Here is a 24110-nt window from a genome sequence, read left to right as displayed (position 1 = left end):
TCATCGTACAGAATTTCAAGCAATTGCTCATACGTCAAACCCTTCTCCACGAGCAGAACTTGATTTTCAACATCCCTGAAAATCCAATCCCTATTTTCGAGTTCCCAAACACCATTGAATGCAACAAATATGGAAACTGTCGAATCTACAACAAAAAAAAGGTCAAAAAGTTAAACTACAACATAAAACAGCAAAATATCGATTCATATCGAGGTCAAACTATCACACTATCGAGGTCAATCCATCGAGGCCCATCGATTCCAATCGAGTCCCATCGAGGCAAATACTACATAATTAAGTTTTATGCCTCTATCGAGATCCATCGAGGCATATCGAGGTAGCCATTTCCCCCTTATGTGAAGATTTTATCGAGTCCCATCGAGGTTCATCGAGGCATATCGAGGTAGCCATTTCCCCCTTATGTGAGGATGTTATCGAGGCCCATCGAGGCTCATTGAGGCATATCGAGGTAGCCATTTCCCCCCTTATGTGAGGGTTTTATCGAGGTCCATCGAGGCATATCAAGGTATACAAATAATATAATACATGAGGGTTTATCGAGGTCCATCGAGGACCATTGAGTCCTATCGAGGCAGACAAAAAACCAAGAAAGGAACGAAAATTCATTCCGACAGTGAAAAATTACAATAAAACATGAAGGCATACACAGATCTGTTTGAAATAGCAAAAGCAATGTTGATAAACAAGTTTCCTCACTACATATAACAAATATATACTTACCCATACGATTTTTGATCTGAAATCCAAAATGAAGTCCTTGCCTTGAAAGGATTCACAGCTTGCCCTGAAATAAGCTCAAAAATTTGTATAGATTAAGCTGCCTTATTTTTTTTGTGTACAAGAACTTGAGAGATAGAGAGGGAAAACGTGAGAGATAGAGAGGGAGAAAAATAGGGAAATTTATGATAGAGGCATTTTCGGTAATCCAAAGAATACTAGAATAAAATTGTGAGATTTTTTTCGATTGGTATAATTTTATCATACAGCGTCACTTAATGCATTAAAAGTCAAATTTCTCAATTGTAATAATTTCCATCTTTGAAGGCTGGTATGTGAAATTAGCATCATTTTCTTTTAGAAAAAAATAAAAGATAATGTAACTTGGCGTTGGTAACCATCTACTTATTAATAAGGGGATTTACTCATTTGGTACCCTATGTTTTTTCAAAGTATCATTTTGGTACCCTCTGTTGACCGCGTTTTTGGCCAACGACGTGAGAACGTAAAAAATGATGAAGCCTTCAAAAGAAATAAAATGACACAGACAGTTTTTGAACAAAAAGTAAATAACACACGCAATTTTTATAGTGGTTCCGCCCCAATATGTTGGTAATAGCCTAATCCACTTAGAGTTGTGATTATAGATCTGTATTCAAGATCAGATGAACTGAGCCAACTGAGTTTCTTCAGTACAGATTATAAGAATACAAGAATTCTTTCAGATACAAGCATTTTCTCTCTCTAGAAAACTCAGACCCAACATTTCCCAAAAAGTCCAAAGAAAAGAAGAAGACCCCCTTCTCATCTCATAAGCCATGTATTTATAGGCTTAGGATCATACATCTAATATCCCCTAGAATCGGGATATTTTATTATTCTTATTATATTTAAATTACAAAAATATTCAAAATTTAACAGAACACCAAATTTGTGGGAAGAATAAGAGATTCTCGCGTGTGCCAAGACCGGTTCTTGTTGAAGCCGTTTCTGGGAATCTTGACTTAGTCCTCCTCTATCTAGTTGATCCATATCTCCTTCAAGCTGGTCGAACACACCTCTACTGGATAGTCACGCACTTAGCTGGTAGGATATACACTTGCTGGTCGGACATGTGCATGTTGGTAGGTCATACACTTGCTGGTAGGACCACTTGCTGGTAGGACATGCAAGTGTTGGTCAGACACATGCATGCTGGACATATGCAAGTGGTACGACATGCATCCCTCTGGTCTAACATGGCACTCTGGTCTAGCATGCCATGTCTCTCGTCTAACATGACACTCTGGTCTACCATGCCATGTCTCTCCTCTAACATGACACTCCAGTCTAGCATGCCACTCTTGGGCAGCAATGTCACTCCTAGGCAGTAATGTCGTGACTGGTCGGACAAGGTCATGCCTGGTCGGTCATGACACTTCTCAAGCCAGTCAAAATTTTATCACAACTCTCAGGAGTCAATGTATTTATTGAATTATTAATGTGTCTTTTACGGACCATGTACTGCCACTTGTCACATCTATTGCCACGTCATCGATCTCCATTTTTTGGGGATAACACCCTCTGTTTTCAATAATGCTCATATGGTATCCTGTATTTTAAAATTATACATATTTGATACCCTAGACTCAGATTTTATAGATAGAATTTTGTCAATATGATCAAACTGTCATCAGTTATATGTAATTAAGTAATTAAATTTAGATTTGAAACTTACATAATTGACAGCAGTTTGATTAAATTGGTAAAATTTTATTAATTAAATTTGAGTTTAGGATACCAAATATGTACAATTTTAAAATACAAGATACCATATGATGAGGATTATTAAAAACAGATGGTAGCAAAATGATACTTCGTAAAAATATAGAGTACCAAATGGTTACCTACCCTATTAATAAAAATATTTTCATTTTTGATCAAAACATCATATCAATTGGACCCGTTTTAATCTATGATGACTAATATTGAGCATATATCTGTAAGATTGTATGTATGACTTTCTTTCATGTAAAAAAACAACTCTGGTACAATATTCAGATCACAAAAATTGGGCTAAAATCTGCATGATTGTACTTTAATTTACACGACAGGGCGAAAACAAATAGAAGAGAAAGAAAAAAAAACCTCAAAAAGCATTGTAAACGCCAGCTCCCAAAAAAAAAATTCAAAAACGGGTCTGGCATTGTCCCTATCCTAACACAAATAATTTTTTTTTTTACTCTGTTAAATAATAACCAAACCAATTTAAGCACTAACTCTCAGTTCTTTGAAACTTCATTTTCCCCTCATCCAAGACAGCCATGTTCTTCCTCTTCTTGGTAGGATTTTGAAACCCATTCTCCTCGTTGAGAAAATGAGCAGCTGTTCGGGCTCGTAATTCTTCAAAGGTTTCACCCTCTTTTGCTCTCTCAAGTACCTGTAAGGTTAAAGGAAAGCCAGTATAGCAGTTAATTATAGGATCAAAAGTTTTAACCAGTTTGTGATACAATTATTGATGACGTACCAGATGGCGACCATACAGATGGGTGCTTGAAAGTTCTTGAAGGGCGTTTTGTGCCTCTTGCTTTGTGAAAAACTCCACAAATGCAAAACCTCTGTGGTTTTGACTGCCCATCTTCACTGGCAGTCTTAGGCTTTTAATCTGACATAATAGCAAGAGATCTAGAGTCAATTAGGAAAACGTTGCAATGAAACAGCCAAGACTTTCTGATAACAAGTAGCGACAAGAGGGAATATCCAATCTAATCAATTGCAATACAATAATTTGCAAGGAAATCAAAAGTTAGTTATCAATGGTGTCTTTAAACTTCACTTATCTCTGCCAAATGGTAAGAGCTTATTGGCCAAAAAGTTCCAAAATTTCACAACAATGACAACTCTATGTCCATGCCCTGATTTTTCTTTAGCTTGCTCAACAATTAATAGCATACATGTAATGACATGTTAACTATTCAAAAAAGAAAGGCTAAAATGAGAAGAGAAAATATATATGTAAAATGCAAGCATCAGTACTATTTCCAATATTTAGGTCTTTTTCGCTCCTGAACAGTAAGATTTTGTGAAATGTTTGTTATCAATTTACAGAGCAAATTCAGACCTTTTTAGGCCACATGGGATTAGCTGAAATTCTATTTTTTGTATAATCAAAATTCAGTATCACCTGGCCAAATGGACTAAACAGCTGCCTGATATCTTTTTTTGTTGCTTCAAAAGCAATATTTTTTACAAGAAGTTTTGTGGAACTCTTATCCTTCTCAAGTTTTTTCGGAGCCTGTCCATCTTTCTTGGCATGAGAGAGCTGCAATGTGAGAGCGTGTCCTTCCAAAATAGTTCCCTAGAGAATGAGTAACATATGAGGTATTAAGATAAGTTTCCAACTTGTTATCTATGAGGAAGCAAAATGTGTTTTACCTGTAAATCTCTTGGCACACTTGTGGCCGTCTCCATGGAGTCAAATTCTACAAAACCATAACCCATTGAGACATTCTTTCCATTTTTCATATGCTTCTTTACCTGCAGTAATAGGACAGAAAATTTATCACAAACAAAAAAATAATACATTTGGTCATGGTAAATAAATATTCATGGGTGTAAATGGTTACCTTAACACTTAAAATTGATCCCTTCTTCATGTGATCTATAAAATGCTTCTTCAAAGTCTCATCAGATGTCTTGAAATTCAGATTCTTGACAAAGAGAGACCGTGACTGGAAAATGTAACACATGAAATAACCGAATAAGCAAACAGTAGATGCAGGGTTACAGAAATTCCACAACCATACAAATAGTATTAATAACAAAATGTCATATATTTCCAGTACTTGGTTTAGCTTGAAGTATAGGCTGAGTGAATATTCATTAACATTGAAAGAAAATTTGAACAGCAAGATGACTAACATCTGGAAGAAATTATCTTATTATAATAGCAAAATATGAAATAAATGGAATAGTAATATAGACCATAGAGAGAGAGAGAGTCGTAATGGTTACTGATAGACCCAACCTGTCAATAATAACAATAACAGTTGCAAATGATAGAAACCAGATAGAAATCTGGGCAGCTTTTCATTGAACTACAGGAATTTGAGAGCCTGTGTCTCTCCAAATACAAAGTCTTACTCAATACATCGATACCCCTAATATCTCATTTCCTCTCTCTTATTTCCCTACTGCCCGATACACCCAAGCATTCCCTGCACTTGCCCGTAGGCTACACAATTCACTTAACCACAATTAAAAACTAATTCCCTATACGGCTGACTTGGCAGCCAGTCCACTCTTTCCCTTCCTTCTAGCATACACAAAAGTAAGTGGTAGCCTATCAGTTACATATTATTTTTTGTTTGGGTATGCAAAGTACATTAGAATTGTAAATATAATTGGGTCAATTATTCTTGTAAATAGAGTTCAAAAAATCATTGCATATGTTAATTTCCCTGTCTTTCTACACCCTTTTTGATTAATTAATTATTTTATATTGAGATTAGTTAAATATAATGGTTAAGTTGTATGAACACGATGAGGAGAAATAATTTTTTATTAATTCTGTGTTTATTTACAACATGAATCGATATTATATAGGGTATTTACAAAATCAAACACCTTTACTACAAAATAAAGAAAATCCCTATAAAATAGGAAACAACATAAAATCAGGAAACTAAATCAATAGGATACAATCTCCTCTCTGTCAACACTCTTCCTCAAGTTGGACTATAGATATTGATAGTCCAAACTTGTTTACTAGGAAATCAAATACTCACTCAGACAATCATTTTGTGAGAATATCAGCTAGCTGTTGATCTGTATGTACATATCTAATGCTAATAATTCCTCCATCAATCTTCTTTTTAATGAAATGACGATCTACTTCTACATGTTTAGCTTCGTCGTGATGTATGGGATTATGTGCAATACTGACGGTAGACTGATTATCACAGTAAAGTTGAATAGGGGTTTCATACTCCATCTTCAACTCCTCTTGTAGGTGTTTGATCCAGATTCCTTCGCACACTCCATGGGCCATGGCTCTATATTTTGCTTCTGCACTGGTTCTTGCAACCACTGATTGCTTTTTACTTCACCATGTTACCACATTACCCCACACAAGAGAACAATACCCAGTTGTAGACTTTCTATCATCAACTGACCCAGCCTAATCTGCATCTGTGAACACTTCGACCTTCTTCTCGGTTGTCTTTCTGAAGAAAAGACATTTTCCTGGTGTTTGCTTAAGATACCTCATAATTCTATATACAGCATTGAGATGTCCTTGACATGGATTATGCATATATTGACTGACCAGACTTACCGCAAAGGCAATATCGAGTCTAGTATGTGAGAGGTACATAAACTTCCCTACTAGCTGCCGGTACCTCCCTTTGTCAACTGGACTTTCTCCAAACATTTTCCTCTTGTCTCCGAGCTCGATTGGAGTTTTACTGGGCTTGCTACCGAGCATTCCTGTCTCCTTTAAGAGACGATAGTGTATTTTCTTTGGGACACAGAAATCCCCTTTTTGCTCCTAGCAAATTCCATTCCCAGAAAATACCTGAGTGCATCAAGATCCTTGACTTCGAACTCTTTTGCCAACATTTCTTTGATCAGACTAATCTCTTCACTATGGTTTCCAATGACAATTATGTCATCTACATACATGATCAGTATTGACATGTTCCTTTTTCCTGAGTGTTTGATAAAGAGAGTATGGTCAGTCTAACCTTGCATGTATCCAAGCCCCTTGACTACTTTCATAAAGCGATTGAACCATGCTCGAGAAGATTGTTTTAGACTGTAGAAAGATTTGTTTAGCTTGCAGACTCTAGTTGTATTGGAAGATTCTTCAAAACCCGGAGGCTGACTCGTGTACACTTCTTCTTCTAGCTCACCATTCAAGAATGCATTTTTTACATCAAGTTGATGCAACTCCCAATCCAAGTTGACTGCTAGCGAGAGCAATATTATGATAGTATTGAGCTTGGCAACTAGAGCGAATGTTTCAATGTAGTCAATTCCATAAGTTCAAGTAAAATCTTTGGCAATTAATCGAGCCTTGTACCTCTCAATAGATCCATTTGCATTATATTTGACTGTAAACACCCATTTGCACCCTATTACCTTCTTGTCTTGTGGTAACTCCACTAATCTCCAAGTTCCATTCCGTTCAAGTGCTTTTGTCTCTTCGAGAACGGCTGTCTTCCATTGAGTACCAAGTACTTCGTTGATGGTCTTGGGAATCACAACATCTGATAGACTAGAGGTAAAAGTTTTAAATGGAGATGATAATTTTGAATAAGAAATGAATTTTGAAATAGGGTGTTGAGTGCAAGATCTAGCTTCCTTTCTTAATGCAATAGGAATGTCTAATTCTGACTGACTGTTTGAGGGAAAAGTACTCTGATCATTTGAGGGAATTGGTTCTATCACCGGATTGGGTTCTTGACTGTGATGAGGATTCGTAACTTGTTTATTTCTTCTGGAATACACCTGAATTTCCTTCTGCATGTTTTGATCTTGAGGAGGAAGTCTTTCCGTTTCCAAGATTTCCTTAGACGATGGGCGTTCAGAAGAGTGATCGATTTTTGTTCCAAGAGAAGATGGAGGGTTTCTTGGTTCTGAAGGGAATGGAGTGTGAAGGGGTAAGTCTAAACCCCACGACCACTAAGCTTCTTGCTCGTGATGGTTGTTCTCCCCCTGAAGCAAGGTGGGAGTAATATGGAGAATTTTAAAAAAAAGTTACATCACTCGAGATGTATGATTTCTTGGTGAGAGGACAGTAGCAATGATAGCCTTTCTAGGTAGGAGAGTAACCAGGAAAACTGTTTTTATGGTTCTAGGATCAAGTTTACTTCGGTGTTGGGAGTGAACATGTACAAAAGCAGTGCAACCAAAAACTTTGACTGACAGTGTTTGTTGAGATGCGTGGATAGTAGGGCTGTGCAAAAAATTTTACAACCCGCCCAACCCGAAAAAACCGCTAAAAAACGCAACCCGAATAAACCGACCAAAATTTAAACCGCCCAATTGTTACATTGGGCGGGTTGAAAATAATTATCAACCCGCCCAATTAAGAATTTATTATTTTTAATATATTCAAATAAATATATAAATTAATTAAGTTTTGTTTTAATTTTTTTACTATAAATTTAAAATATTGTTTTAAGCTTAAAAATATAAACTTCACACTATTAGTACTAGTATTTAAAAGAAAAAAATTACAAAAATGTTAAAAAAAAAATACCACTTTTGTTTGGGTGGGTTGACCCGCCCAACTCGTCAAAAAAAATTATCATTTCGATTTGGGCGGGTTAACCCGACCAACCCGCCCAAATTATTGGACAGGTTTTTTTTTCTTAATTGGGCAAGTTACGAGTCACTTTTGCTAACCCGATTATGACATTGGACGGGTAAAAATGCCTTGTAACACGACCAACCTGCCCAATGCTCAGCCCTAGTGGATAGAGAGACTGAATAATAGAATATGGTGTCTTGAACTGGGGAGGCCGACTGGGAAGACGATTAATGAGATAAGTAGCAGTAAGAGTAAGAATTGCATCGCCCCAAAAGTATTTTGGAACATGCATTTTGAACATAATAGCATAGGCTACTTCTAAGAGATGATGGTTTTTTTTCTCGGCTACCACATTCTGTTGTGGAGTATCTACACACGAGCTTTGTTGAACAATGCCATTCTAGAGAAGATATGGATCGAGGATGGAATTGAAGTATTCGGTACCATTGTCGGTACGAAGTATTTGAATAGCTGTTCGGAATAGTGTTTGGATCATTTTGTGGAAGTTTTGGAAGACCTGACAAGTTTCAGATTTATGCTTAAGTAGATAGACCCAAGTGACTCATGTGTGATCAACAATGAATGTAATAAACCAACACTTACCATAAGAGGTAGTGACCATTGAGGGTCCCCACAAATCACTGTGAACAAGGGAGAAGGGGCTAGATGGTGTATACATTTTTTTAGGGAACGAAGCAGAGTATGTTTAGCAAGTTGACAAATATCACATTAAAAATCAGCAACCTTTTTATTAATGAACAAAGCAGGAAACAAATGTTTTAAATATAAAAAACTTGGATGCCCAAGTCGACAATGCCATAACATAATAGTTTGAGAATTTGAATCAAAATCAAAAATAGAACTTGAAGTCAAACAACGCAAGGAAGGTTGCCCTTTTATTGGATGCTGAAAGAAATAAAGGTCGTCACAAATCCTAGCACTACCAATCATCCTCCCCAATAAAGATCCTAAAATTGACAAGAATTGGACACAAATTCAGCAAGACAGCGATTATCAGAAGTTAATTTGTGAACAGAGATTAAATTGCATTTTAATGAAGGAACATAGAGTATTGATTTAAGAATTAAATCAGCATATAAGTTTATGGTGCCAATTCCTGCAATCGGTGAGCAAGAGCCATCTGCAATCTTGACACTAGAGGTAGTTAAACATGGACAATAAGAATCAAACAAATGAGGTAAACTTGTCATGTGATCAGTTGCACGTGAATCGATGATCCATGGTGCTTGGAAAGCGGAAGAGAAATTACCAGAATGTGCAACTGAGGCACTATAAGACTCGGGACCAGACTTGGGCTTCATGGAAGATTGACTGGGGAGTGTATATAAATGTTCGAGTTGTTCCTTAATGAATGAAGGGGCAGCAGTGCTATTCTAATCAGTGTTGTTCTCAGTCTGAGTTTGATAGGCCTTTTTGTCATTCTGGCAACGAAGAGTCCAGTTTGGTGGTTTGCCATAAATTTCCCAAAAAGTAGATCGAGTGCGGCCGTGACATTGGCAATGATCACACCAGGGTCTTTCACCCTCACAATTAGGCTGAGGGTCAGGATTGGTTCTGGCATGTGGTGGTGGGCCTCATTTTGAGACAAGAGCAGGGCTTTCAATGGGTTGCAGTTCAGTAGTCAGCATGACACGACGACGTGCTTCTTCACGTCTAACCTCCGAGAATGCTTCCCCAGTGTCAGGAAATGGGGAATGACTAACCAAACGACCTCTTACTTCATCAAGATTGCTGTTTAACCCAATAAAAACTCAAAAACTCGTTCTTTTTCTAACTATTGCCGCTGTATCGTAGTGCAGTTAGCACATAGTGGTGTGGTGTCTAGATACATATTGAGTTCCTGCCACAAGTCTTGTAAGTCCAAAAAATATTGGGTAACAGTTTGAGTACCTTGCTTGATTTCTTTTAGCTTGGTGCGAATCTCAAAAATCTGAGAAGTGTTACCAAGATCAGAATACATCTTTCTAGCAGCGTCCCACACTTTAGCGTTCTTAAAGAATAAATACCTACGACTGATTTTTGGATCCAGTGAATTAATTAACCAAGCGAGGACAATGGAGTTTCAGCCTGCCATACCTTAAACGTTGGATCAGTAGAAGCAGGGGCTAGAAGTTCACCAGTTGGGTAACCGAGTTTATCGCAGCCACAAATCACAAGTTTAACGGACTGTGCCCACTGTAGGTAGTTTCGGCCTTCAAGTTTGTGAGTTGTGATGTGTAGGGAGCTACTGCCGGGGTTGTAGAGAGACCCAATGGAGCCACTGGAGTGATGTTGAGATGTGGCTTTTGTTTTTCGAAGTGTGCCGAGGGAGTCGCGTGACTGAGCAAAGGTCTTAGAGGAATCTGAATCTGCCATTGCTATGGAGTCAGCAATTTCTGGATAGTGCCTAAGTTGGGGAGGCAGAAAATGAAGCGTGACTGAGGAACGTGGCTTGAGGTTCTGGAAGTCTCCTGCCGAGAAAGCCAATTGGAGAGCTGGATGAAACCACGAGAGGTTCAAGAAGTCTCCTTGATGATTGTCAGTTGATTGGAAAAGCCACCTGAAATGTTAGAGCCCTCGCAACGCCACCTGAAGTAGTTCCTTGATGATTGTCGGAAGAGTACAGAAGCTACCGGCGCTAGAGAGGACAACCGGAGCTGGACAAAGAAGAAAAAAAATGTCGATAGAAAAAACCTACGGCTCTGATACCATATGAACACGATGAGAAATAATTTTTTATTAATTTTGTGTGTTTATTTACAACCTAGAATCGATATTATATAGGGTATTTACAAAATCCAACCCCTTTAATACAGAATAAAGAAAATCCCTATGAAATAGGAAACAACATAAAATCAGGAAACTAAATCAATTGGATACGATTCCCTCTCTGTCAACAAGTTGCTTACACAATGAGTGAAAAACACTTGACGGTTTTCACTTAAGTTAAAGAATATAATTTTTTGTTGTAGGCATCTATAATTGATCTTTTCAGATCTAAAGTGATACAATGACATATCTAAGCATTCTAATTTTGTTTGGAACATTGGGAGTTGATCTGGCATGAAAACAATGAGATTGACCAGCTTCAGAGGCAACGTACATGTCGATTGTCCGGAGGCAACGTACGTGTCGCTCGTCCGGAGGCAACATACGTATTACTAATCGTGTGTCTATTGTTGTGAGCTCAATATTTTGACTCAAGATCTAAAAAGAATGATGAGACATGATATGCTCTAAGCATCCATATGACAAACATATATTGAAAATAAAGAGAAAAAAAATGCAGAAAAAGTATTAAAGTCACCTCAACTCTATCAGGATCAGCATCCACATCTGATAATCCTTCTACATGTTGCTCTAAGATAGCCCTCTTGACATCATGTTCACCAACAACAACGCTTCTCTTTTCATTGTCCTCAGGTGTTGGAATTTGACTAAGAATATTAGCTGGAGCCCATTCTAGATATAATGGAGCATCCCTATGTTGCAAATATTATACATGCACCCAGCAATAAAAGAAACAAATTACTAATATAGATAAAAAAAAAAGTAAATGGATACACACATAGCTCATGTCAACACAACCAAAACGAGATGTGAAATGAATGATGAATCTAAGAATGTTAGTTATGTATGTGTGTGATAAACAGAAATGAGACAAGAAAATGAACTATAATTGAGCTCTCTGTTTACAAGTTGATCTATCTCAAGTTCCAAATAAGCAAGCAGTGAGCACTGAACCTCCGAGTTAAAAAGGAAAGAAATACAATCTTTTCTGTTGCCATTCAAGCATTATTTACACTACACTATCAAACTACACCATAAAATAGACGGAGGAACATCCAAATTCCTTCCTTGAAATGTTAAAAATAAATTCATATCAATATATACAAGGGGGCTCAAATATGTCAGGAAAGAAATACAAGAGAGAGTAAACAATTCCACTCCTAAGAGAAGAAAAACAGAGCAAAACATACAACACCAACAAGAAACTCGAACGAAAATTAAATGTCCAAAGTTGATCATTCTGACTCTGCATCAGTTTTATGAATTTAAAATATGGATAGACAAGGAAGGATGTTGCTTTGTTTTGTGAAGCTATAGATCCTAGGTTATTTTAATAACAAAAATCAACACTAACCCAACAACTGCTTTTCAACACTTGTCTTGAAATTAAAACAATGATACACAAGGAATTAAAGTACTTTGTTTTGTGTAGCTATAGATCCAAGGATTTTAAAAAATATATCTTACAAACAATAAGGGCACCGCATCATCTAAAACTGCGAGCTTTATGCATAAAATAGTGATCATGTGTAGGTAATGAGTATAGCTTTCACAAATAACCCATGCAGAAAGCAAGTATTAACTTACTTGTAACGTTTGTATGCCAATCCTTTAAAGGCTGCACGAGCTTCAGCAGGTTCAAGAAAAACAACCTATCACATCATCCAAAAGAAAACACCAAGCAAGGAATTAAGTACAACCTAACCAAACCCAACAAAGTTAACCAATATATACAAAGACGTTGAAATGTGCTTGTGTCTGCTAAGACAGAACTCTGTATTTTTTTTGTTCTTTTTGTGACAAATTTTTTTTTTTAAGAAATATGTGCTTATTTCTTATAGGACAAAATGTTTTTTTTTCCCTCCGACTACCATTTGTGGACTTTTACCCCTTCTATCAAAAATTAGTAACAATTTGATGACGTGACAATTACAAATATATTTTTTTTTATTAATTACTTGAATTTAAATTAGAAAAAATAAGTAAAAACTGAATTTAAATTTATTAAATTATATAAAATCCAATAAATAAAAAATCAATAAATATAAATAGTTTTTAATCCAAATATATTATAAAAAAACTAAAATCAATATTTCTAAACTAATTATACTTTGAACTAAACTAAATTAATTTTTTGCTTGATTATTTTCTAAAGGTGTTTGATTATCTATGTTTGAAATACAGATTTGGTTGAGTTTTTTATTTAATTTAGTTTAGAAATATTGATTTTAGTTTTTTCAAAATTATATTTGGATTAAAAAAATTTATGTTTATTAAATTTTATTATAGGCTTTAATATAATTTCATAAATTTAAAAATCAGCTTTTCTTAATTTTTTATTTTTTAAAATGATTTTTTTAATTTAAAATCAATTATTTAATAAAGAATTCATTTTTAAATATTTTTTTAATTGCCACGTCAGCAAACTGTTACTATTTTAAACGGAAGGGACAAAAGTCTACAAGTGCTATAGTTAGTTCGGGGAAAAATAATATTGTCCTATTTCTTATCATGAAACAGCAAGGGTATGTTTATTCCACTTTTTAAGCCCCACAAAATCAGGTTAATAAGCTTGAACTGAATTAATCCTCGTCTCTCATGTATGATATTCAACCATGTTCCTCAAGCATGCAAAACAATCTGAAACTACAATGATGTTCTCCGCACACTAATGATAAAATATAACCTCAATCCTACCTGTCCACCTTAATTGCCCTTGAAACTTATGTATTAATCACATATCTGTGAACTGGACTCATGATCATAATTGTAAAGTAATAGGACCTATCTACAATCTCTGTAGAACCCAGAAAACAGAATAGTAGAACTAGAAAACAGAATAGCAAGCAATAAAACAGTAAACCAATAATGAATAATCTGAGGCTTTGTTGAATGAAAAATATGCTATGAGTCTCATACAAACAGAGAGGAAAATATCCCCATGATGCCTAGAATCATCTCAATTCTTGCATAACTAATTACTAGCTTCCTTTTCCCACTAATAGGCTACTCAGTACCCAATTTGCCCTTCTAACCAACTAACACAAAATGTCCCATTTACCCTTGACCCTTCTGACCCGACCCCCTCCTAGTATAGGTGAACCGGATACTAGGCTTATCAAGCCTAACATTACTCCCGCCCAAGTTGTGAACCTTGTCCTCAAGGTTGAATGCCGGAAACTGACGTCGTATAGCTTCAAATTTCTCCCACGTAGCTTCGAAATCTGGCAGATCCTCCAGCGGATAAGCACTTCAACACATTGGTCTGGAGAGGCTGGGTTCTGTCGGATATTCAGCACTTCAGCAGGTTCTACAATAAGTTCCAGGTCTGAAGTTAAAGTGGATGGGAGCGTGGTGGAAGAATGAGCATTCCCGACAGCAGCGCGGAGTTGCGAAACATGAAAAACCGGATGGATGGCTGACGAAGGGGGCAAGTCGAGGCGGTAAGCGACTTTTCCAATGCGTTTCAGAACTGCGAACGGGCCGTAATATCTTGCTGCCAGCTTCTCATTCTTTCTGGTAGCCAATGATTTCTGTCGGTAGGGCCGCAATTTCACAAATACCGTGTCTCCCACAGCGAACTCCACCAGTCGGCGCGACCCGTCAGCTCTTTCTTTCATTTTCTGTTGTGCTCGCAGCAGGTGCATTTTCAAGTCATCCAATAATGCATCGCGCTCTTCAAGTAACTGGTCAACAGCCATCACATGAGTGGTACCTGCTGCGTACCGAATCAACGGTGGAGGGTCACGCCCTTATAAGACCTTGAATGGAGTGCAACCCAAGGAGGAGTGAAAAGTGGTGTTGTACCAATACTCAGCCCACGCTAACCATTTAGCCCAAGTTTTTGGACGGTTCGAAGCGAAACAACGAAGATAGGTCTCCAGGCACCTATTCACAACCTCGGATTGGCCATCCGTTTGGGGGTGATAAGAAGTACTATGGCGAAGTTCCGTCCCTTGTAGTTTAAACAATTCGGACCAAAAATGGCTGAGAAAAATTCTATCACGATCAGACACAATAGACAGCGGGATTCCGTGCAACTTGACGACATGTGTAACAAACGCTTCAGCCACCATTTTAGCATTAAAGGGGTGTCGAAGGCCTATAAAGTGGCTGTATTTACTCAGCCTGTCCACCACCACGAATATAGTGTCTACACCTTCCGACTTAGGCAGCCCTTCTATAAAATCCATAGTCAATTCCTCCCAAACTTGTGCTGGCAGCGATAAAGGCTGCAATAAACCCCCTGGTGACATGGCTAGATATTTGTTTCGCTGGCAAATCTCACAAGAACGCACAAACTCCAAGATCCTAGCCTTCATTCCTACCCAATAAACATCTCCTTTCAGTCGTTGGTAAGTTCGCAGCTCCCCCGAATGGCCCCCTATGGGCGAACTGTGATACTCACGCAAAAAATGGGGTAACAAAGCTGAAGTGCTGGATAAAACTAAGCGGCCCTTGTACAGTAGCCGTTGTTGGGATATTGAAAGCCCAGCAATGACTTTTCCTTGCTCCAAATCTGCCTTAACCCAAGACAAAAAAGGGTCCGCTGCCACCTCACGATCAACTAGCTCCCAATCCATCCATGTAGTAGATGTCAGTAAAGAACATTCCACATGACCGACCCGAGACAAAGCATCAGCCGCCCTATTTGTTTCCCCTGAGCGATATTGAATATCAAAATCAAATCCCAACAATTTGACTAACCACTTCTGATGTTCCGGAGTAACCAGCCGCTGTTCTAACAAAAATTTGAGACTTTTCTGGTCTGTTCGCACAATAAATCTTCGTCCTAGGAGGTAAGGTCGCTATTTGAGTACCGCTAGAACAATAGCCATGAGTTCTTTTTCATATATGGATTTCAGCCTAGCTTTGGGCTTCAATACCTGACTGAAATACGCTAGTGGCCGTCCCTCCTGCATCAAAACAGCTCCTACGCCAAACCCCGAAGCATCAGTTTCAACCACAAACGGCTTGGTAAAATCTGGAAGTGCTAAGACAGGTACTGTGGTTAGCGTTTTCTTCAGTTCTTCAAATGCAGCAGAAGCTTCTTCGGTCCAGCCATATTGGTCTTTTTTGAGTTGGTCAGTAAGAGGTCTAGCAATGGCCCCATAGTTCTTGACAAATTTCCTATAATACCCTGTGAGCCCAAGGAATCCCCACAGCTCTTTAATTGTTTTGGGCAGCGGCCAATCCAGCATAGATTGGATCTTAGAAGGGTCCACCGCCACCCCCTCGCCTGAAATAATGTGACCCAAATACTCAACTTGTCGCTGTCCAAAACAGCACTTCTTGAAGTTAGCAAAAAACTGGTGGTGAGACAATGTTTGCAACACGATTTCAAGATCTTTGACATGAGTTTCCTCATCCGGGCTATAGACGAGGATGTCGTCGAAAAAGACCAATACTCGTTTTCGAAGATGGGGCTGGAAAATGTCGTTCATCTGAGATTGAAAGGAGGCGGGGGCGTTGGTCAGTCCAAATGGCATCACTACAAACTCATAGTGGCCTTCATGAGTCCTAAAGGCCGTTTTATGGATATCTTCCGGCCCCACCCGAATTTGATGGTACCCCGAGCGCAAGTCAAGCTTCGAAAAGACACGAGCCCCATGCAACTCGTCTATCAACTCATCAATAACTGGAATGGGGAACTTATCGGGTACCGTGGCTCTATTAAGGGCCCTATAATCCACACAAAACCTCCATCCGCCATCTTTTTTTCTAACCAAAAGAATAGGGCTCGAGTAGGGACTGTTACTTGGCTGGATCACCCCTGATTTCAGCATCTCTTGAACAATTTTCTCGACCTCATCCTTGATGCCATGTGGGTACCGATAGGGGCGAATACTCACTGGAGTGGTGCCGGGCTGAAGGACAATGGCGTGATCATGTCGTCTCGGCGGCGGTAGCGAAGTTGGTGTGTCAAAAACATGTTTGTACCACTGTAAAAGTTGTTGTATCTCATCCGAATATGCTGCCAAGCCCGGAATAACCGAAGCGCAACCCAGCTCGACCCAAACGCCTTGCCGCTCATGTTGGAGCAGCCGTACCATCTGTTTCAACGAAATGCAAGTCTTGTGAAGCAGAGGGTCTCCATGTAAAACCACGGGCTGATCCTGGATTCGAAGTTTCATCGTATGGTTCCTCCAATGGTGAGTGGTTTCCCCTAAAGTTTGCAGCCATTGGACGCCCAAGATAACATCAGTACTGCCTAGTTGCAACGGTAGGAAATCTTCGATTATTTCCAGTCCTTGCAAATGTAACGGCACCGAGCGACATATGCCTTCCCCCTTCACCGCTTGACCACTGCCCAGTTGCACCCCATAAGCATCAGTCGTGGATAATGGCAATGCCAATTTCTGGGCTAATTCCGTGGTGATGAAATTGTGTGTCGCCCCGCTATCCACCAAAACCACCACTTCGTGGCCCAAGATAGAACCCAAAATCTTCATAGTTTTGGGGGACGTCAACCCGACCACTGCATTGAGAGAAACTTCCACCATGTGCGCCTCAGCCGCCTCCGTAGCTGCTGCAATGCCCAGAACCTCCCCAATCGGATCAGTGGCCGGTGCATCCACGGCCTCATCTTGAATAATCACAACCTGAACCTCCGCCTGCGAGCATTCGTGCCCTCGAGTCCAACGCCCGTCACATTTAAAGCAAACGCCCCTGCGCTTCTTCTCCTGGAGTTCGGTTTCAGACAGGCGGCGATACGTCGTGGACGTCGCCGGAGCCGCCGCTGGTTTAGGGCTAGTAAGAGTCGGGCTAGAAGAGGAGGAAGATGATGGAGAAATGACAAAAGTGCCCTTACTGTGGTCAGGTAGGGAGAGGCTGGTCAAAGGTGGTCGTGGATGTGCCCTAATGGGCCCACTAGGCCCAGTCCGAAAGCTTTTAGTGAAAGCTTGATTGGCTTCAATTTGCTCAGCCAATTCCATCATGTGTAACAGCCCATTGGGCTCCAAAATTCTCAAAGGGGCCTGGATCTCTACTTTAAGGCCGTTTAAAAAAGCAGCCTGTAATGCAGCCTCCCCCATTGTCTCCACCGAAGCAGCAAGAGCTTCAAATCGTCGACGATATTCTTGAACCGAAGTGACTTGTTGGAGGACAAAGAACCGATCATAAACCGACCCCTCATGGGTGGGACGAAATCGCCGGAGGAGTAGAAGTTTCAACTCCTCCCACGTGGGAATGGGTCGCCGCTGATTTTCCCAGCGAAACCAAGACAGAGCCGCTCCTTCAAGGCACAAGACCGCCGCTTCCAGTTGCTCGGTCGGGGACAATCGCTGTAAATTAAAGTAGCGCTCCGCACGATAAGTCCAATCATCTGGGTCATCTCCCGTATAAACTGGCAATTCGATCTTCCGAGCCCGAAATTCAGATCGTCTATCCCCACCATCCACTACACGGCCGGAGGAAGCGCCCCCGCCAGTCGCCACAGACCCCTCGCCGGGAAGACGACGCCCCGAACCAAGAACACCTTGAGACCCTTCGCGAAGAGAAGCAAGCTCATCTGCCACCCTTCCTTGGGCAGTAACCAATCGATCCAACACGTCCTTCAGAGAGCCCAGCTCCAACGCATGATCCTTAAGCAGCAATCCATGATCGTTGAGCTGGTTTTGGACACTGGATAAGGCCGATTCAACACCCACAACACGAGTCTCCATTCTCGTCGATACCGGCATACACCGAACGCCGGTCCTGGCTGCTGATACCAATTAATAGGACCTATCTACAATCTCTGTAGAACCCAGAAAACAGAATAGTAGAACCAGAAAACAGAATAGCAAGCAATAAAACAGTAAACCAATAATGAATAATCTGAGGCTTTGTTGAATGAAAAATATGCTATGAGTCTCATACAAACAGAGAGGAAAATATCCCCATGATGCCTAGAATCATCTCAATTCTTGCATAACTAATTACTAGCTTCCTTTTCCCACTAATAGGCTACTCAGTACCCAATTTGCCCTTCTAACCAACTAACACAAAATGTCCCATTTACCCTTGACCCTTCTGACCCGACCCCCTCCTAGTATAGGTGAACCGGATACTAGGCTTATCAAGCCTAACATAAAGAAACATGTCATGGAGAGGCCTGTTACCAACTCTAAATAATATATACAGGTACCAAATGTAATGTTGAAGAATTACATGCTCGGGTTAGTCGGACATCCTTTTTGATGATTTTAAGATGAGAACCTTTAAAGTAATGAGCAGCACATTCAGAAACATAGAACAAGAAAAATTTTAAATAGCTACACTACAAACCACCTACAGAAATGGACAACTTAATTAAACTGATGGTAGACAATTAATAATTGTTCCATGGAGCACATGAATGACTTACCAAAGCTACTGTCTTCGTTGGAGGAAGAATGACCTTGTCCAAACTCCCATATTTACCAAACATCTTAGCTAGCTCGCCATCAGAAGATCCATATGGCAAGTTCTTCACAAGAAAAACATGGTTGCTTCTTTTCATGCCATCAGTTCTCCCAGCAGCAAAGTCCTCTAAAGATTCTACATTTACTCCAGCAATCTTAAGAGCCTTTTTTGTCTCCTTAATCACTTGAGTTTCTCCGAGTGCTAGACGTACGGCAAGATCATTTGCTTCTGTGTCAAGTAAATCGCCCTTTCTCACACCATAAGTCCTAGCAATGTTCTCAGCAATCTATCAAGATACAAGTGAAAATTAGAAATGAATGGTTTGTCATAATCAGGAACAAATAAAAAAAAAAAAAAAAAACCTTCAGGAAGAACACATTGCAATTTGAAGGTGAAAAAAACAATTCAACCCGTTCACATATAGCATTTAATTTCAACATACAGCATCAGGGCGCATGAACAAAGTGTTCCATGCTTTAGTATCTCCACTAGCTTCTGATGCCTTCCTTTCTTCTTCCCTCCGTTGCTTAAAAGATTTTAAACCTTGACTCGCCACATCATGCCTACAGAAAAGAATGTAAATTTATGTTTCCAAAGATGAAAGCTGAGAACTAGTTAAAAAGAATGGTACAAGTGAAATAAACATTCTAAGAAACGTAAAAGTGATGGAGAAAAGCGGCTACTCGGTGTGCTTACTCGAGCTTCTCAGATGAAACTCTTTGTTTAGCTGGCATAACATGCAACAGTCTTCCTTGGAAAATTGAATGGTCTAATTCCTCTAATGCTCTTCACCCAAAATTGAAAATGGAAAAAAAAAAATTCATTATATACAGAAAAGAAGAGTAACTTATTTGTGTCACCATAAATGCATGCGTGACCCAGCAAACAAACAAAGTGGAATGAACATAGTGTGACACAAGACATATTTGAGTGACTAAAAAGAAATAGTAACTCACCATGCTATGCAAGAACTACAAAGAGCGTGAGATAAAATGATGAATAACAAGAAATAAAGGTGTCTATCTAATTTGTCAAGCTAATCGATAAATAAAAATATCAGACTTCAAAAGCAAGTTTTCTCCTCACATTAATTATGGGTTCAAAAGCTAAAATTTAGGAAAACAAAAAAAGTCCACCTGATGCAAGCATTAAACCAGGAAAATCGATATTCCAACGTAACGTTCATTGTTTCATCATTCTGTGTTTCACAGCCTATATTCTATCTGTGGATCAGTAATAGGGAGGGAGGAAAGGAAGAAAGGTCTCACATTCAATAGAATCTTAAACTTCAAAACTAAAGAGGAGAAAACATGCATGAAAAATCTTGATTTTTTCATGATGATATTGTTCAAGTTGATGCATTTAAACATAATGAATCACAAAATTGCAGAAAAAAGGAGCAAAAATAAAATAAATTTAAAGCACTAATATGTACCTAGCTGCAAACTCCAGACGTGAATAATTAACAAATGCAAACCCCTTGGGACGCTTGGTATCTTTATCAATAACAAGATGGACTTCTGAGACTGTCCCAAATTTGCTAAACAGCTCCTCCAGCTCCTCTTCACTGATTAAGAAAATTGTATTGAAAACATACCTCATTATACTTAATTATTACTAAGAAAGCCTATTATTTCTATGGTAGACAAGACAATTAATAATAAGAAGCAATTTGCCAAACTGGGCATACATTGTTAAAAAAGAGAGCACTATTTAAAAGGAAAAAGATGAGTACGTTGCAGTATATGGCAGATTACGAACGAAAAGACGACTGGTCTCAATTACTTCTTTATCATCTTGGTCATACATGTCACCAGCAGAATCTTCATGAGAATCTTCCTCTTCATCTTCTTTTCTGGAAACATCCATCTCAAGTGAATTTAATGGTTCATTTGGAACTTGTTCTTGAACATCCTGCTCTATGGGGCTTTCTTTTGATGAATCACTATCATCCTCATTATCATCACTGTCACTGCTTTCTGACTCTGACCAGTTCTTCTTTACTCTGCTCTTGAAGTAATCCATATCCGAAATGACATCATCATGGGCAGGACTTTCTAAATTGTTAGCCACTTGCTTGTCTGGTGATGATGCATATTCTGCATTCTCATCTCCACCCGACTCGATATGTATTGTAGCTGATTTCTCTATTCTTTCCTTATTTGTATGAGTTTGCTTCTCTCTAACTTTACTATCATTGCTAGTTGTAGAAGTTATCAACGTGTCATTTGCCCACAATTTCGATTTAACTCTTGGCTGCATAACCTGTAGAAATTCTTGGACCTGAGGGTCCTCATTGTTGCCGTCCTCTTTCAGATTCTTTTTCTCTCTTTCTGATCCCATAAGGATAGAATTTTTTATAACAGCGACTTTATTCCCATCTTTAGTTGTTTTTTCATCAGTTTTTGAAGAATAACGACTCCATGGGCGAGGAATGTTTGGATCACCAACTTTATGAGCAATCTGGAAGTGAATATAATATTTCTGTCAAAGTTCATGCTAAAAGTCTTGAAAGTTTAGCACCCATGTTTCATGGTTTAAGGAACCTAAATTGAAAGTAATTATATGAAATAAAATAGTATCATGTAAATATTACACTTCTTCCTCTGTGACGGTCTGATATTTGGCCAATTAACACTTTCCAAACTAACAAAATGGGTCTAATTAGGCTCATATTTTGTCCAGAATTTTGCTACTTGCCAAATGTGAATAAGCATTGTGAACAAGTACACACAACTCACAATCCAACGTGTCAAAACAATTTAATAAAGCACTGATTCTGTAAATTTGTTCTGTTCTTCCAAATGCACAAGTGTGTTGCATGGCATGAAGTCCAAAAAAAAGTGAGTAAAACATTTATATTTTCTCTCCAACTAATTACAGAACTCTATACCGGAAAATAAACTTTAACCCCAATGCTAGACTACACATCACATGGCAAACAATACAAATAGAAAAGGTGAACATTAATCCCAAATTTTAAGTACCCTCCTATTTATGAGTTCATGTGCATACAAATACAAATGAAATACTGTAAGAATACCGTACCCAGTGAAAATGTCAATCCAGAAATTAAAAAGACAAAGTAGAACAATGGACAAATATATATTGAATCAACATGTGCTTCAGGTTCTCAAAACAAAACACGCACAGGGAAATGTAGATTAGAAAAAGGGTTTGCAATTGCTAGTCAATTATACTTCAAAGTATAACACCGCAACCTCAACTTCTGAACATGGCACCACCGATGCTTTCAAAAAATTTGCTAGACAATTACCCGAATTATATGATAATTTTCTGCTTGTTAGTATCAAGTTTAGAATAGCCATATGCATATCTTGTAAGTTAAAAAAACAGATTAGAATCTAATATACCTCTTAGCTTATTAGATTATAGCACATTAACAATGAATTTGTTTATACAATAGTGTAATATGCGAAATTGAGTATTAAAAATAAAAAGTAGGGGAAAAAAAATAAACCTCACAGGATATCCTACAAGTATCAAAATAGGATTTGTTGAAGTATCTAATAGCTTCTTCGGCCTCATGTTCCGTCCGGTACCCAACAAAAGCGAATTGTCTGCTGTTACCATCCCTGGAGAAACTTGTAAGTCAGGCAACGATTCATAACCAATAAAAAGAAGAAAAGGGTGTGAAACTAAAGCAAAATACTTGGTGCGCATGAGCTTTGCATCCGTAATTTCTCCTTTCTGAGAAAAGAATTCGCGGAGACGATCCTCTGCCGCATATTTCGGCAAATTCTTCACACATATCCTTGACCTACGAAACCCCACAAAACATATTAGCAATGATTCTGATATTTTCTCTCATTTTTCCAGGAAAATATGAACAAAGACCAAAGTAGATACTGAAAAACACACCCAAAAATAACTTCCAACTATTAAACATAAATTTGAACCAAAAAAAAACTGAGCTCAAAATCATATAATCATAATCAATTTTACTGCATTTTCTCCGATTCTCACTGCATTTTCATAAACGTGTTCGGAGTTTTCTAATCACAACCCTAAAACGAGACAATTCTGCTAGTAATCTAACAAATAAAATAGAAATTAGATACACTCACATTCTTCCTTTCTTTTAGTTCGAAGAAATATTTGTTCGAACTGAGAGTAAAGTGGATAGAAGTGTACGGTCCTCAGCTATACTGCAGAACGAATATCAAACGGCTCCGTTGAAGGGTACAGAGAACAGAGAAACTGAAAAACTCCAGGAGACGGGGAAGTGTGGGAGTAACAACGGCGGCGTTACGAAGCTATGTAGGCGCTCAAATTATATCCCTCACCAAGTTTATTATTATTTTTATTTTTATTAGTTTCTTTTATTGTTTAAAAGAAACTATCAGGTAAGGATTTTTATTTTTATTAGTTTCTTTTATTGTTTAAAAGAAGCTTAATTTTAGTCAACATATCATTATTCTTCTAATTATTATTAAAAAAAATAAACCACCCTACTTTTATTAAGAGTATCTTTGTAAAATGGTTTATTTTTTGAAGTCTTTTTGCACTCTCATTTAGTTTTGATAATTTTTTTGCAAAACAATATTAGACACTCTAGTCAACTGATCAAAATTTTAAACACAGATAATTTTATAAAAAATTATCAAAACTATGTCAAAATGCAAAATGACATAAAAAAAAATAACTCATTTTCACAAATTACTCTTTTACTAAACATTAATATATATATTTAATTTATGCTCACATTATTCTATTTTTTTTATATATTTTAAAAAGTACATATAAATAATATATATGTTAAATATTTAAATAAAATAAAAATTAAAACAAAAAATATATAAAACTTGTTAAAGTAAGAGTTTTTTTCCTAAAAAATTATACATTAAAATAAAGGTTTATACTTTTTTGGACATTGTGTTTT

The 24110-nt window shown here is 38.1% G+C and overlaps 1 protein-coding gene across 2 annotated transcripts; it reads right to left on the bottom strand.

The window, feature by feature from the left end:
- Positions 1-2714: 2714 nt before the first annotated feature.
- Positions 2715-23513, bottom strand: LOC133801967 (multiple RNA-binding domain-containing protein 1). 2 transcript variants are annotated; one of them, XM_062240199.1, is made up of 15 exons: positions 23296-23513; positions 22881-22988; positions 22689-22803; positions 20943-21670; positions 20643-20774; positions 19904-19993; positions 19650-19770; positions 19170-19493; positions 12410-12474; positions 11340-11514; positions 4344-4448; positions 4153-4254; positions 3902-4075; positions 3245-3382; positions 2715-3157 (listed from the first exon to the last, which is right to left on the bottom strand). In XM_062240199.1, coding segments are annotated over exons 1-15 (2544 nt in total). In that variant the 5' UTR covers positions 23298-23513; the 3' UTR covers positions 2715-2992. The 2 variants fall into 2 exon arrangements, with proteins under 2 accessions (XP_062096183.1, XP_062096184.1); XM_062240200.1 differs by lacking the exon at positions 19904-19993.
- Positions 23514-24110: the final 597 nt, after the last annotated feature.

Source organism: Humulus lupulus, chromosome 9, assembly GCF_963169125.1.
Source record: "Humulus lupulus chromosome 9, drHumLupu1.1, whole genome shotgun sequence".
NCBI lineage: Eukaryota > Viridiplantae > Streptophyta > Magnoliopsida > Rosales > Cannabaceae > Humulus > Humulus lupulus.
Note: the sequence above shows the minus strand (reverse complement) of the source record. Positions and strands in the feature narration are given on the sequence as shown.